We start from the raw sequence: 17,025 nt of genomic DNA on the forward strand, positions 1-17,025 counted from the left end.
GTCGATGTGACCGCTGAATTATCAATGTGCAAGGACGAACTGTAATGCACAACATACTGTAGCAGTAATAGAACCAATATTGGGAGAACCAAGGGAGTATTTAGTCATTTGGGGGCTCATCATTTGCCCCCCTCCACTTCCTTTATTATTTTTTGGACAAAAAGTGAGTCATTTAGGCCACATTGTTCCTCCTTTTGATATCTGTCAGATTACGGTGCTGTACATCTCCTCCACAAAACCATTTGAAATATTTTTCATCATGAAAAAAAGTCCTCAAAATCCTCTTGAGGGATTATTATTAGTGGCGTCATATTATTATTTATATTTATATTTATATTTATATTTATATTTATATTTATATTTATATTTATATTTATATTTATATTTATATTTATATTTATATTTATATTTATATTTATATTTATATTTATATTTATATTTATATTTATATTTATATTTATATTTATCACAAATACAAATTTATATTTTTCATGAATATAAATTATATTTATATTAAAATATATATATATATATATATATATTTATATTCATTATTTAGTAATTTTTTAATATTTTATATATTTTTTTATCTCTGACAAATGTCATAGAATAGGGCAAAAGCAGGCTAATACAAGCCTACTACTACTAGTAGTAGTAGTAGTAATAATTAGAAGAAGAATAATGATGATAGTAATAATAATAGGCTAATGAATAATATAATAATTAATTAAAAAAATATTTTTAAAAAATATTTTTTAATATTTTTTAAAATAATATCTCTACTAAATCTTCTAATATTTTTATTTTTATTTTTATTTTTATTTTTATTTTTATTTTTATTTTTACTTTTATTTTTATTTTTATTTTTATTTTTATTTTTATTTTTATTTTTATTTTTATTTTTATTTTTATTTTTATTTTTATTTTTATTTTTATTTTTATTTTTATTAGTATAATTATAGTCTCCAGCATACCCGCGACCTCAGTAAGGAAAAGCGGCATTGATCGGAGCGTTTATGGTGCACAGAAAATGTACTGCAAAGTGTCGGTTCGACAAGCAGCGTGTTGTAGTTCTCCGTGACGTCGCCAACTACTGGCCTGGAATGAATATTACAGCCTTTTGGCTTCGAATGGGGGCCCATTTGTCACGTGACGGCTCAGCACAAATGAGCTCCACCACCAATCCCCTTTGTGCTTTTGTGTTTAAAGTGCCGATCAAGTGACGCTTCGTTGGCTCGCTGGTTCTGAAATTACAGACAAACTGTTTAGGACGCTTTTACTAGACCGGCTCGTGTTACGAGGTTTGCTGGCTTCCGTTTGATAGAAAATAACCAAACCAGACCATCTTACTTAGACCAATGACTTTATGACCGTTAAAAATATCATTGGACAAAAAGAGCCATCGCAGCAGTAAATGAACACAAGTGCTTATTTTGCAGGAATGGAAAGAGCACTTTGACGTTTTGGGATGTTGAATCGGACAAAAATGCTACTGTGGTGTTTGTCGCCGCCATCTCGGCGAAACTAAGCTAACCTGCTTCATTCAGAAACATCGGTACTGTACAGTTGGGTGCATTGGGTGCATGTACAGTACGTCCAGGGCTCTACATTAAAAACAAAAATGACTCCCCCATGGGGAATCCTTAAGGTGAGAACTACTTGCCCCAACTTGCCCCATGTAAAATGAAAAGACTGCCATAATGATATCATATATATCAATATATGCTGATAATTCATCAGATAATAATACTGATGCATTGTATTTGGAGGAACATCTGAAAAATAGTGTAGATGTATGTTAACATGGCATGCCATACTACCTTACACATGGTAGTCGTAGTAAGCAGTCATAAGTTGTGCACCACAATGAAACATTATTGAATAGACACATTTGTGTACTAGTAAAGTGTTTTTAATCCAGAAAAAAACGCTCAATGGTCAAACAATAATTTGTGAAGCAAAGGTGAAGAATTAGACCATGTTGGCAGGGACGCCATGATAGATGTTTTCCTAGTCAAACCATCGCTCATTGGTTGATCGCCAACAAGAACGGGTGTGGGTAAAACGGGTAAACCATTCTGATTGGTCCATTTCAAGATTTGCAAGGATTGTTTTTTTTCAAATTCCCACCGGAATTACGCAGTCCGTGTTTTACCAACACCCAACAAGAACCGCTTTTAAAAAAACTCTTGGCAGTATGGCATGCCAAAGTACACTTGCCCGACGGGAATATCACTGATTGGATTTACTTGCCCCAATTTTGTTATAACTTGCCCCGGGCCATCGCTACATGGTTATTGTCGAGCCCTGAACCGATGCCATGTTTTAATGCCCATCCAGTTCATCTGTTGTACACACCAAAAATAGGAACCAAATGTACATTAGAAATGGTGACTGGATGGAAGTTCTTACCCTTTGTCAGCCTTTCTTTCTCCGGGACAAGCTCTGATGCTTTGTGGTAAAAGTCTGATCATCTGCTGGTGAGCGTGGCTACGTAATCCTCCATCTTGGCAGGGAAATGTGGTGCGTTAAAAATATCTTGCGTGCATTTGGCTTTCTGCAAGGTAGTGCTGCTGGTGTCCAAAAAAGCAAAACAAACAAAAATTGCTGGCTTTTCCTCTATGGAAGAATGGCAGTGACAAGCACCTTATTATTATTATTATTATTATTATTGTTATTGTTATTGTTATTGTTATTGTTATTGTTATTGTTATTGTTATTGTTATTGTTATTGTTATTGTTATTATTGTTATTGTTATTGTTTTTATTATTATTATTATTATAGGCCACCATTAAGCCAATAATAATTATTATATATATAATTATATATAATATATATATTATATAATTATAATTTTATAATATATTATATAATAATAATAATAATTATTATTATTATATAATTGTTTTAGGCCACCATTATGCCAATAATTGTTATAATTATTACATAATAATAACAATAACAATAATTAATTCTATAGTAATAATAATTTGTTATTATTATGTTATTATTATTAATTAATTGTTAATAATTATTATTAATAACTATTATTAACTAATAATAATATTTATTCTATAGTAATAATAATTGTTTGTTATTATTTTTATTATTAATATTATTATTATTATTATTTTAGGCCCTGACGTCATTCAAATATATATATATAAACTGGACTAAGAAGTATTAGAAAACTCAATTTTAAACAAAAGTCATTTATTCTCCCTCTGTATTAACATAAAAAAACACAAGATATGAGCGCCTCACCATCGTCTAATCTTCTACTCTTAAAATGTCATTCAGAATAAAATTTATTAAAAAGACTTCTAAAGAGCAAAGCCTCAAATTCCGTAGCACCCTCCCCTGACCACGCCTACTCTATTGCGACTGCTCAGGGGTGGCGGATCGGCTGCATGCCCCCGCTTCGTCTCCCCCAAACGTTGACATGCTAATAGCTATCAGCAAACAGTAAAGAAGAATCGCATGACTGTGTTCGAATCCGGCATGGAGCTGTGCTTTATTGTCAAAGCAGCCGTGACCGTGGGGTAGGTCTTTAGCTCCACGGGAAACAACAAAATTGCCATTGTTGCCGTATTGCGGTTTAGGTATACACATGTTACACCCAAAAAAAAGGCTTTCTGGCTGCCATTTTCAATAAGAAGCAACCAATTTTTTAAAGTTTGGATGAGAAATTGAAAAGATGTGGTGGGAATCTGGTGAAGTTCTGGTACTGATGAGGTTTAGGAGTGTCCACATCAAAGAAGAGTACAAGGTTACGTGCAGAGTACAATAACATATCAAAACATATCAATAAATACACAGAAAGGTTTCAGTCATTGTTTAACTTTCTGACCTTTAAGTTGCTTTTTTGTTTTGTTTTTCTTGTTTTTCTTGATAATATCCTGATTTTTCTCTTTCACTGATGCCTTGGGTTTATTCTTTGTGACTTGCTTTTGTGCCTTCTTTGCATTTTTCCTGGATGGCATCTTACCTTTTGACAAGGTTGTGTTTTTGTGAGCGTTCTTTGATGGAAGTTCTTTGCCGGTCGTGAATTTCGATCTTTTCTTTGCATCGTTCCTCAGAGGTGCCTTCTTTTTAGGCTTCTTTAACATTTTGTTTTTGTTCACTGCCTTTAATCGATTCTGGACAGGTGACTTCCACTTGGCTTTGCTCCTCTCCGCGCTGGCTCGCTTCTCTGTGGTCGTCTCGGCGATGGTCGGTCTGACGAGGCCGCCGGATGCTTTAGTGGCGACTTTGAACGTTCTTTGCGGCGGCCTGGTCGGTTTTTCATTGGCGTCTATCAAGGTCACTGAAATGGGAACACGTGCGGTTAAACACACGCTTGTTGTGCGGACGCTTTTTTAAAAGCGCAGAAATAACACGCAGATGGTATTTAAATACAGACCAATCATTTGTTTTCATCGTGTCTTCGAAGGAAAGCCTCATTCCTCATAGGAACATGGTTGACGTGTTCAAATGTTCTGGGACTATTAAGACTAGAATGCAGAGACTAGAAATCACTCCACACTCTTTATTGCTCTCTGGTTCTACCATATCTTACTTATTGTGTGGAAATATGGGATAATAACTATAAAAGCAATCTTCACTCGCTAAAAGTACTGCAAAAAAGGTCAGTAAGGATAATTCATAATGCCGCCTACAGAGAACATACTAACTCCTTATTTCTAAAATCACAAATACTTCAACTTGCTGATATAGTTCATCTTCAAACAGCTAAAATAATGCATAAGGCTAAAAATAAGCAATTAGCTAAAAATGTCATCCAATACTTCTCTACAAGAGAGGAGAAATATGATCTCAGTGTCACGATGTGGGCGTCACCCTCTCGTGACAGCTCTTTTTGTTTCCTGCTCTTCCTCTGTTCCTGTTTCCATGCCCTTATTTTGGTAATCACTTCCTTTTGTTGTTCTCTTCCGTTTTCCTTACCCCTGCTTTTTTCACACACCTGCTTCTAATTTCATTACCCCTATTTAGTTCAGGTGCGTGCTCTTTCTGTTGTGGTTTCATTGCGTATTGTGCTTGCGTTGAAGTGGCTGTTGTATTTTCCTGCTGCTGCCATATTTACATTAAACCTCCCTTTTTTTTGAACTTTTTGTCCCGCTCTCTGCATCCTGGGGTCGTATCGCAACACCGCTAAGCTCGATAGCTGCAACCGTGACAGAATGAAACCACCACAAGACGACCTCGCGGAGAGCGATTTCGATTTCCATTGGCAGATCTTCAAGGCCTTGCAGAAGGAATCAGCCAGGGTTACCCCGGAGGAGCTGGAGGCTATGGCGTGGGTGTATTCGGGACCCGCGATGGACAAGCCTATCCGACCACGACGCCGACGCACGTCTCGGCCGACCTCTGCAAGGGGTCTGCGTGGCTGTAAGGTGAGGGCACCCCCTTCCTCCACGCCATGCCACGTTAAGGCGGAATTAACCCCCCACGCTGTCGCTGAGTGCCGGCCCATCACGCCACTAGTGATGGTGCCCCCGTTACGACAGCCCGCTGAGCCCCAGCCGCCTACCTTTTCAGATTCCCTGTTGCCCCCCAGGCCACACGTAGAGGAGTACGGCACACTTTCCCCTCCGGTGCCCGAACCACGCAGCCTCAAGGGTTTCCAAACCCCGGCTCCCGTACCAAGCTGCGTGACGGCCCAGATTCCTCCTGTGCCCAAGCCACGCAGCCTCAAGGGTTTCCAAACCCCGGCTCCCGTACCAAGCTGCGTGACGGCCCAGATTCCTCCTGTGCCCAAGCCACGCAGCCTCAAGGGTTTCCAAGACCCGGCTCCCGTGCCAAGCTGCGTGGCATCCCGGATTCTGCCTGTGCCCAAGCCGCGCAGCCACTGGGGTTCCCAAGACCCGGCTCCCGTGCCAAGCTGCGTGGCATCCCGGATTCTGCCTGTGCCCAAGCCGCGCAGCCACTGGGGTTCCCAAGACCTGGCTCCCGTGCCAAGCTGCGTGGCATCCCTGATCCCGCCCGTGCCCAAGCCGCGCGGCTCCAAGCCTACACAAGTGGCTGCGGCCGGGACTGCTGACCTGGAGGAGCCAGTGACCCTCCTCCAAGCCTCCCTCCTCCCTTCCCTGGTTTCGGCTCCCTCTGATGACGGCGTCTGGGATCCGCCTACGAGAGGGGGGGCTAGTACCACCTGCTGGGCTACGCTGGAGGCACAGTCCAGCCTTCCACGGTGGGACGCCACGCCGCCGCCTCCTCCGGCGCCACCTCTTCCACGGCGGGACGCCACGCCGCCGCCGCCTCCTCCGGCGCCACCTCTTCCACGGCGGGACGCCACGCCGCCGCCGCCTCCTCCGGCGCCACCTCTTCCACGGCGGGACGCCACGCCGCCGCCGCCTCCTCCGGCGCCACCTCTTCCACGGCGGGACGCCACGCCGCCGCCGCCTCCTCCGGCGCCACCTCTTACACGGCGGGACGCCACGCCGCCGCCGCCTCCTCCGGCGCCACCTCTTCCACGGCGGGACGCCACGCCGCCGCCGCCTCCTCCGGCGCCACCTCTTCCACGGCGGGACGTCACGCCGCTGCCGCCTCCTCCGGTGCCACCTCTTCCACGGCGGGCGGGCCGCCCCTGCCAGGCCCACCACCCTGGCCGGCCCCCAGAGGGGACCACCCATGGCTTCTGCTGGGCCTGCCGTCATGGCCGTCCTCCAGAGGAGCCCGGTTCCCTTCGGGCTGCTCACCCTGCGGGCCGCCCTCCTGCGTGGTCTTGCCACCCTGGCCGACCTCTGGAGAGGTCCGGCCAGCAACCCACCTCCGGTCCCCCCGCCTCCCCATCCCTCTTTGTCTGTGGGCTTTTTGGACGTCTGGGATCCGTCCTTGGGGGGGGGGGGGTACTGTCACGATGTGGGCGTCACCCTCTCGTGACAGCTCTTTTTGTTTCCTGCTCTTCCTCTGTTCCTGTTTCTATGCCCTTATTTTGGTAATCACTTCCTTTTGTTGTTCTCTTCCGTTTTCCTTACCCCTGCTTTTTTCACACACCTGCTTCTAATTTCATTACCCCTATTTAGTTCAGGTGCGTGCTCTTTCTGTTGTGGTTTCATTGCGTATTGTGCTTGCGTTGAAGTGGCTGTTGTATTTTCCTGCTGCTGCCATATTTACATTAAACCTCCCTTTTTTTTGAACTTTTTGTCCCGCTCTCTGCATCCTGGGGTCGTATCGCAACACCGCTAAGCTCGATAGCTGCAACCGTGACACTCAGGGAAGAAGTACATTAGAAACACTTGCAAGGACTATGTTAAAAAGCCATAGCATTTCCGTAAAAAAAAACCAAAAAGTAAAAAAATTATAATATAAATAAATAATAAAAATTAATAAAATTAAGTAAAAAAACCCAAAAAATAACTTAAATCATATTAGGAAAGTAGGAAGTGAACAAATGTGGAGAAATATGATCTCAGGGAAGAAGTACATTTCAAACACTTCTATGCTAGGACTACGTTATGCTAGCCATAGCATTTCAGTATGTGGAATCAAACTATGGAATGGATTGAGTAAGGAAATCAAACAATGCACAACGATGAGCCAATTCAAGAAACAATACAAGCAGTTGATGTTTGCTAAATACAAGGATGAAGAGTCTTGAACCAGTCATGATGTGCTATATATATCACTATATTGACACTTACTATGGTACACATTATGGCATTGGATGCTCATATCACCGAGTACTTTGGTACGAGGTGCATTATAAATTAAATTAAATTAAATTAAATTAAATTAAATTAAACTGTATTATGGAAAGCAGGAAGTGAACAAATGTAACAGTTACTGATTGTAAAAGTACCAGATGGAGGGGTAGGATTTAATAAGCTTTGCTTCTTCCTACTCCTTTTGGACATGTGGAACTGGGAACTCATTATGGGATGCACTCAATTGTAATCTGATGCATGTTCAAATTAAATTAAACCATTCCCATTCCCATTCCCATTACTAAGTGGTCAGTGTGCCAAAGAAAGGAGAGCCAACATCATGGAAGCGAATATGAACATCATAAAAAGTTTGGAGAGAGGAGACACGCTAGCTGAATTTTTGGTCTGGTCTCCAATATCCACTGCTAATGTATACTAGAGGGGTCATGGATTCTGTGCGCTGTTACAAAGAAGAGACAGGAGGAGCTGACGGAGGTACAGTGGTATGAAAAAGTATCTGAAGCTTTTGGAATTTCTCACATTTCCTCCCCCTTCTGTCATTGTTTGCGTGCTATCCTCATTCAAATATGAAAACCTATAAATGTTTGGGTGGTTTCAGTTGAAGCAGACACTGTTTTTTTTCATTTGTGTGATTTTGACAAAGATCAGATCACATTTGATGGTGATTTTATGCAGAAATGTGAGAAATTCCAAAAGGTTCAGATACTTTTTCATACCACTGTATACTTCCAGACTAGCACGGAACAATATCTTAGGAAGGCAGGAAGGTCTGAAAGACACAAACTAGCCGTTGTCCAACAAACACACTAGCGGTTGTGAGACGAATGCAGGCGTTTTAGCTTTAGCATGCACGCTACGGACATCCAATAACACGTGATCAGACGTGACGGCATTGACTTGAGGTGACTTACGTTCCTGGGGGACAAACGGGATCTTTTTGCCCCGAACTTTGACCGGCAGAGATTTCTGTTTACATTTTCCGGGAGGAGCTCGTCTGCGTAAATAAAACAAAAAGACAGCATTGTTAAGACAGGAAGTAATACAGGCTAGAAGCAGCAACCCCGCTACCTGGATGGGTCCATGAATTTGAAGACCGTCCCGGTCGGCGACATGGCGCTTGGGTAGGAAGTGGCCAGGAAATACATTTCCCCTAAAAAACCAGAAGCGGGTTTTAGATCAGTCCTAGCGACGGCCTACAAAGACTCCGATAGCAAAAGGACTTCCACCTGCTTCGTCCTCAGCAAAGGAGATGATGAACTTGTGGTGATGATTAATGAGACCAGGAAAGGAACACGTCTTGGTGTCCCCCATGCAGATGCTCCTCTCCTTCCAACTTCCTGTCTCCCCGTCTTCCTCCAAGGCCATGATACGCCTGCAGCATCAGCAAAAACAAGAAAATATTTCAATTATTCTTACAATACCGGCAGGATTCAATTCAACGTGACTACTCCAAATCACTACTCCGAGTACCGTATATTGCATCATGTTATCATCTACCACGCGTGGTAGGAAGCACGGCTATTCCTGCATAGATTGTTATGGGCATACCTATGTTATGAGCATACCTTTTAAGAAAAATCTTAGTTTGTCAGCAATAATACACGTTGCAGAAACAGTTATTCTAGACCAGTTATTCCCAAAGTGTGGCTCGCGGTCCCCTGGTGGGTCGTGGTGGTACTGCAGGTGGGCCATGAGAGGTCATTAAAAATATGATTATTTTTTGTAAATATTAATTTTTTAATCATTTTTATTGTAAAATATTTTTTGCATGATTAAAAAAGTATACTAATAATGTATTGCGTGTTATTATAATATATTGCGATTTAATATAATCTAATATTTTAGGGACCTTATACAGTTTATGATTGGAACTGTATAACTGTATAATTATTATTAGTAGTATTATCAGTATTATTTGTATTATTATTATGAATTGATTCATAATTAATAATAATCAGTATTATTAATAAATAGTTAATAATGATATACTAATAACAAATTATTATTATTATTACTATAGACTAAATTATTATTATTATTATTATTATTATCATATTATAATGTAACCATTATAATAATTATTGGCATAATGGTGGCCTAAAACAATTACATAATAATAATAATAATAACAACAACAATAATAATAATAATAATTATTATTATTATTATATAATATATTATAATATTATGATAATTATTGGCTTAATGGTGGCCTAAAATAATAATAATAATAATAATAATAATAATAATAATAATAATAATAATAATAATAATAATAATAATAATAATAATAATAATAATAATAATTTTTGGTGTGTACAACAGATGAACTGGATGGGTATTAAAACATGGCAGTCCACAGTCCACAATCCATGATCTATGTAGGAAAACAACTACTTTTCCTCACGAGGGTCGCAGGGGTGCTGGAGCCTATCCCAGCTGTCTTTGGACGAGAGGCGAGGTCCACCCTGGACTGGTGGCCAGCCAATCACAGGGCACATATAGACAAACAGCCATTCACACTCACATTCATACCTATGGACAATTTGGAGTGGCTAATTAACCTAGCATGTTTTTGGAATGTGGGAGGAAACTGGAGTACCCGGAGAAAACCCACGCATGCACGGGAACATGCAAACTCCACACAGAGATGGCCGAGGGTGGAATTGAACCCTGGTCTCCTAGCTGTGAGGTCTGCGTGCTAACCACTCGACCACCGTGCCGCCCAAATGATAATCATTTCATGTTTATTTGAGATTCTCATGTGACTCAATAACACAAAGCGAGATACCACTGTATCTGTAAAGCACAGATGGATGGAGTCGGCTTAGACTTACCCGCTCATGAAGTCTCCAAAAATGTACAAGCCGTTGAGATTGGGTGATTCACAGCCCCGGTAGACGAATCCGCCCGTCACAGACTTGCCGACATGGTGGCTGTACGCGTGTATGGGCGGGATGTCATCTGGCGTTGGACAGAGACAAGTTGACAGAATGTGAAGGGAAGGACAGCTGGTGCACGGACGCAGAAGAAACGCGGCTCACTCAAGGACGAGTCGTGGCACAGTTTCATGTCGTAACACTCAAAGCCTTCCTTCGCTCGCCATCCGTAATTCCCGCCTTTCACGATGATGTCAATCTCCTCGTAGCGGTTCTGGCCCACGTCGCCACAGAATATTCGCCCACGGCCATAGCGGCTCACGGGGTCCCCGCGATCCACTGAGCACCTCCACGTGTTCCTGACCCCGTAAGCGTACACCTCGGGTCTAGCATCCTCATCGCCGACAAAGGGATTATCTTTGGGAATCCTGTACTGCTTCCGGTTTCCGGCGTCATTCCCTTCCACGTCGATGCGGAGAACTTTCCCCAACAGGGCACTTCTGTGTCAAGAGGGACAAAAGAAGCTTGGAATACAAACTTCCGGATGTCTCGGCCGCGGTGGTGGCTTACCGGTTTTGCGCGTTTCCGTACTTCCCGAATGGGTCGCCTGCTTTTCCGCCGTCTCCGGTGAAGATGTACAAATAACCGTCAGGACCGAAGAGCAGCTGGCCTCCGTTGTGGTTGGCGGCCGGTTCCTCGATCTCTAAAACGACACTGCCATCATTTGATTTGTTACATTCGTACGTTGGTTGCACATCCGGTACACTCCGGGTCGGGGGTAGGCAACCTGCGGCTCCGGAGCCGCGTGCGTCACAACAACGTCCATGTTGGGAGGCAAAACGTTTGTTTATAATCGGCGTCTAGAAGTGCTAATCACGAATGCGTCAAAGAGGGGCCCGAATGGCTCTTTCGATAGTAAAGGTTGCCGACCCCCGGTTTAAGTCCTGGATTGGCGTTGGGGTTCCTGGTTTAACTTGGCCCCTTCTGTGTCGTCACGCCTCGGCATTTGACAAAATGTCATTTTTGGACATCATGCTCTCCTTCTTCTGGCAACACACCAGAGCAGGGGTCTCTAACACGCGGCCCGCGGGCCAAATGTGGCCCGCAGGACACTAGTTTGAGGCCCCCGCCTTGATATGAAAGTTTGATATGGATGCTGTATGGTATCATGTACCCAGAAAAAATTATTACGTTTGATTCATGTTCATGTTAAAGGTAAATAACTGTTAATAGTTATCCTCCCTATCCGTGTGGAAGTGGTAAGTTTTTGGCTATTTAAGTTTAAAGGAAATAACTTGAAGGCTACCGTTTAGGTCGCTAGCTCTCTAGTTTGCGAGTTAGCATGTGTCTCAAGACCCTGCAGTTGCGCAATATGTTGTAAATAAAAGAGTATAAATGTGACTATAGTCGTGTTTTGTCATGTTTACAGGGCTCTCAACTTTCAAGACTTGATGCTATGTTGCTAGGTGCTAGCATGCTAATTGCTAGCATGTTATTATTTATGCTAATTTACTCATGTCTATGCAGGGAGGTTATACATAGGACATCCTTGGCAGTTTCTAAACTTGAGGCCCTCTTGCTAGGTGCTGGCATGGTAGCCATTAGCATGTTAGCATTTAAGCTAATTTACTCATGTCTAAAGGCATATACACACATGGCATGAAGTAGGGATGTTATAGGACTTTGGCACTTTCTAAACTTGAGACTCTCTTGCTAGGTGCTCGCATGATGACTGTTAGCATGTTACCATTTTAGCTAATTTGCTCATGGCTAAAGGTAAATAGACACATTACATGATGTAGGGATGTTATAGGACAACCTTGGCACTTTCTAATCTTGAGGCTCTCTTGCTAGGTGCTAGCAGGATGACTGTTAGCGTGTTAGCATTTAAGCTAATTTACTCATGTTTAAAGGCAAGTACACACATGTCATGATGTGAGGACACTGTGTGACTGCTTTAACACTTTTGGGACTTGGTGCTTTCTTGCTAGATGCTACCATGCTAACTTTTAGCATGTTAGCATTGTGGCTAATTTACTCATTTATAAAGCCAAATACACACATGGCATGATGTCGGGACACTATGGAACCGCATGAACACTTTTGGGACATGGTACCTACTTGCTAGATGCTACCAAGCTTGCGCTCAGCATGTTAGCATTTTAGCTAATTTGCCGCTCTCTAAAGGCAAACACACACATGGCATGATGTGGGGACGCTATGGGGCTGACTCTTCGCTTTTGAGACTCTGTGCTTTCTTTTTAGACGCTACAATGCTAACTGTTAGCATGTTGGCATTTCAACATGTCAGCTTTGTCGCTCAATTCCTTGTCTAATGTACGCTCGGCGGCGCGGCATTTTTTTTTTTTTTTGGAAAATCTGATGCTGCCCAGTCTCGCCCAGACCCGAGCTCCAGTGGCCCCCAAGTAAATTGAGTTTGAGACCCCTGCACCAGAGTGTAAATAAACGGCGCCTCGACTGGTTTTAGAGAAGCAGTGCCCTCCATTTTGCGTACGTACCTCTCTGAGTAAGGGTCGGCCATGTTCATGTCACTTCCAGACACCCTCATCTCGCTGACTCGGACCTTCTCCAGCTTGCCGTCGACCTGAATGGAGTAGTATATGAAGAAGCGTCCGTTGTCACGGTAACCGGGGTGGAAGGCCATGCCCAGGAAGCCCCTCTCGTCCCCCGGCCAGGGCGTGGTCATCACCTGCCCGCTCATGTCCAGGAAGGGGGTCTCCAGGCGGCTTCCGTCACGCAGGTACACCCAAACAAAACCCACTTGCTCGGCAACGAACAGGCGCCGCGTGTCGTCGCCGCTGTGCAGCATCAGCACCGGGTTCCTCAAGCCGTTGGCCACCTCCGTCAGGCACAGCTGGAGACAGCCCCCGGGGGCCTCGGCCACCCGGCCCAGGTTGCTATTGAGATCGGTGCTCTTCAGCACGTTGGGGTAGCAGTAGTCCTGGTCGGAGAGGTCCACCATGCTGCAGAAGGTGGACACGTCCCGCTCGCTGGTGTCCTGCAGCAGCTGGTTCGCCGTGAGGTACTTGATCACATGACCGCATTTGCTGTGGAACTCCGAGCAGAAGTCCAAACAGAGGCCAGGAAGTTCTCTGACGGGCGTGTGGGGGTCCTCGGCGTCATACAGGTGGGCGGCATATGGAGAGCACTCCTGATGGGACCAATGTCAGATGGTTAAAGACTTTGGGCGAGAACCTTTCTTGGGCGCCGGCCCTGTTTTAGATCATAAGTCACACATTCAAAGCCTCAACATGAGCACAATAATATACGACGTACAGGAAGTGACCTGAAATGGAGTCACGTCCTCACTTGTGAGCAAAGTTAATTTACTCCTTTATACTATTAGCACCGCTTCACTTCTTTTTACACTTGTGTGACACCTAATAATAGGACTTTAAACATCGCCCGTACTGTAAATAAAGCCTTTATGATGGCCACAGCTTGACCCTGGAACAGACTACAGCATTACATTGGTTTTTGTTATTTATTTGTTCCAAAATATCCAACTAAAACTGAAATGTACAAAACCTGAAGCTATTTAAATAATGCAAATCCATTGCAGGCCCTCAAAAATATGAACAAATAATATATTTTATAGAAAATAATTACTAAAGATTTACATGCACTAAATATTTCATTCATTCATTTTCTACCGCTTTTCCTCACGAGGGTCACGGGGGGTGCTGGAGCCTATCCCAGCTGTCTTTGGGCAAGAGGCGGGGTACACCCTGGACCGGTGGCCAGCCAATCACAGGGCACATATAGACAAACAACCATTCACACTCACATTCATACCTATGGACAATTTGGAGTGGCTAATTAACCTAGCATGTTTTTGGAATGTGGGAGGAAACCGGAGTACCCGGAGAAAACGGGGGAGAACATGCATACTCCACACAGAGATGGCCGAGGGTGGAATTGAACCCTGGTCTCCTAGCTGTGAGGTCTGCACGCTCACCACTCGACCGCCGTGCTGCCCGCACTAAATATTTATATATGACAAATTAATACCTTTTTGAAGACTGTTGTTGGCAAAAACCGCAAGGTGTGCAGAGGAAGGAGAGGAGGGGATACCAGCTTCGTACTTTGTATCCCCCATGGCGGGTTATTAAAAAAAAACACACGGACACTAAGTGACTAATGTCAATCGTTAGGGCACTCGATTCTGCAGAATGGTCCCATTCAAGGAAAACAGACGAGTTTATGACACTCAATATCGTACGAGAACCCAAACGGTGTAGAAAATGTATGTTTGTACATCATATCATATTTCCAATGAACATTATTGTTGTTTTGGTAATGAAACATTCATCTCAGACTAGCTTCTGAATGACTCCACAAACTAAACCTATGGTAATTATTATCAATTAATTTTTTTATTTATTATTTTAATTTTATTTATTTTATTAATATTATTTTATTCATAATTATTTAAATTATTTGTACAAATTACTGTTTACGCTGTACATTGCCATCTATTTATTCTCCACATTGTTATTATTATTATTTATTATTATGCGGGAGCCAGGCAACGATATTTTGTTGGCAATTTCACTGCTAATAAAGGTCTATCTATCCATCTATCTATCTATCCGTCGATCTGTCTATCCATCGATCCATCGATCCGTCTATCCATCCATCGATCTATCTATCTATCTATCCATCGATCTATCTATCTATCTATCTATCCGTCGATCTATCTATCTATCCGTCGATCTATCCATTGATCCATCTATCCATCCATCTATCTATCCATCCGTCTATCCATCCATCCATCCATCTATGCATCTATCGATCTATCTGTCTGTCTGTCTGTCTGTCTGTCCGTCCGTCGATCCATCTGTCTATCCGTCGATCCGTCGATCCGTCTATCTATCCGTCGATCCGTCTATCTATCCATCCATCGATCCGTCTATCCATCCATCCATCTATCCATCCATCCATCCATCTATCCATCTATCCATCTATCTATCTATCCGTCCATCCGTTGATCTATCTATCTGTCGATCTATCTATCTGTTGATCTATCCATCCGTCGATCCGTCTATCCATCCGTCGATCCGTCTATCTATCCGTCGATCTATCCATTGATCCATCTATCCATGCATCCATCTATCTATCCATCCGTCTATCCATCCATCCATCCATCCATCCATCTATCCATCTATCCATCTATCTATCTATCTATCTATCTATCTATCTATCTATCTGTCTATCTGTCTGTCTGTCTATCGAGCCATCCGTCTATCGGTCCATCCGTCTATCAGTCCATCTGTCTATCTATCCATCTATCTATCTATCTATCTATCTATCATCTATCTATCTATCCATCTATCTATCCATCCATCCATCCATCCATCCATCCATCCATCTCTAAACAGTACGATCCATCCATAAATAATCTGTCTTTATATAGATGATATGCATATATGCATACATGAAACTATAGATTAGGAAAGCCCTATTGATTTACCTGGCACATGATTTCCTTCAAGCTGTCCTCACAGAGGTCACGCCCCGCCACTTCCAGCTGCTCAATAATGTCCCAGTACCTCTCCGCTATCTGGTTGTCGGTCTTCTGGTCGCAGCATCCAAAATCCTGGTACTGACCGCAGAACTCCAGGTGCCAGGGGGGCCGGAAAGGAGGCTCAAAGTCCAGGCACTGAGGGTGGCCGTGCGTCGGCCCAATCGAGGAGGCGAGCAGCATCACAAACGTGAACATGAGGGACGGGACAAGGCGTTTCGGATCGGTCTGATTCTTTCCCGTCACAAGTGGAGATGGGCGTAAAAGCGCGCGGCAGGCTCCACGCGGACGCAGCCCGGCAGCACCCTGAAGTCCTGACATGTTTTGACGCCTGCCCTCGAAAAACTCAACAAAGAACTGTTTGCTTTAACGTATAGACTCCCGCCTCCTCGTCCCTGATTAGTCTCACAAGTTCCCTCCCTCTTGAAGTAGTCCTCATTAAGACGCAATTGACTTGGGAATAGCAGCCATCCTGGTGTGCTGGGACTTGACTACGTGCTCAACAGGGCACGGTGTTGCACGGACATGCACACATATCATATCAACATGCAACCACAACTACTGTTTGTACGCTACACTAAGACCTGTTTATGTTTAAAGAGCCTCCGGCATCCTTTGGGCTTCCAGGTGTTTCATCCACATAATTCCGTTTTACTCTCTTCTTCATTCCGACACGGATTTTACTGATTCATCATTTGGCACTCAACCCAGAAACATTATTACCATCCTTTAGTAGCAGCAATCCAACAAAGCAGTTATATGACTTATAGTTATCATAATCAACAACATAGCTGCCCATGTGACCTTACGGCGTTCCGTGGTTACACAATAACAATAACACGTGTTACTGTACGGTAATTGTCCTTCAAATCATTGCGATAAACGATATTATTATAGACATTATTTTGAGACATGTTTGTTTTTGTTGTCGTG

At 43.2% G+C, this 17,025-nt stretch overlaps 1 protein-coding gene across 1 annotated transcript; it reads right to left on the reverse strand.

Annotated features, from left to right (window-relative positions):
- Window positions 1-3,710: 3,710 nt before the first annotated feature.
- hhipl2 (HHIP-like 2) lies at window positions 3,711-16,077 on the reverse strand. The gene is made up of 9 exons (XM_078795991.1): window positions 16,042-16,077; window positions 13,067-13,719; window positions 11,118-11,261; window positions 10,713-11,047; window positions 10,506-10,632; window positions 8,895-9,040; window positions 8,737-8,818; window positions 8,580-8,662; window positions 3,711-4,307 (listed from the first exon to the last, which is right to left on the reverse strand). The coding sequence occupies exons 1-9, from the start codon at window positions 16,048-16,050 to the stop codon at window positions 3,832-3,834; spliced, it is 2,055 nt and encodes a 684-aa protein (XP_078652117.1). The 5' UTR covers window positions 16,051-16,077; the 3' UTR covers window positions 3,711-3,831.
- Between the last annotated feature and the right edge of the window lie 948 nt (window positions 16,078-17,025).

The sequence above is a fragment of the Doryrhamphus excisus genome, linkage group LG14 (assembly GCF_037039965.1).
Source record: "Doryrhamphus excisus strain RoL-2023G ecotype Guam linkage group LG14, RoL_Dexc_Guam_v1.1, whole genome shotgun sequence".
In the NCBI taxonomy this organism is placed as follows: Eukaryota; Metazoa; Chordata; class Actinopteri; order Syngnathiformes; family Syngnathidae; genus Doryrhamphus; species Doryrhamphus excisus.

Bases quoted from the DNA above. Each gene is read 5' to 3' on its own strand.
- hhipl2 (XM_078795991.1), bottom strand. The intron at 11,262-13,066 runs GTACGTACGCAA...AAATGATGGCAG, and splicing joins GCCGACCCTTACTCAGAGAG to TGTCGTTTTAGAGATCGAGG. The intron at 4,308-8,579 runs GTAAGTCACCTC...TTCCCATTTCAG, and splicing joins CCCGTTTGTCCCCCAGGAAC to TGACCTTGATAGACGCCAAT.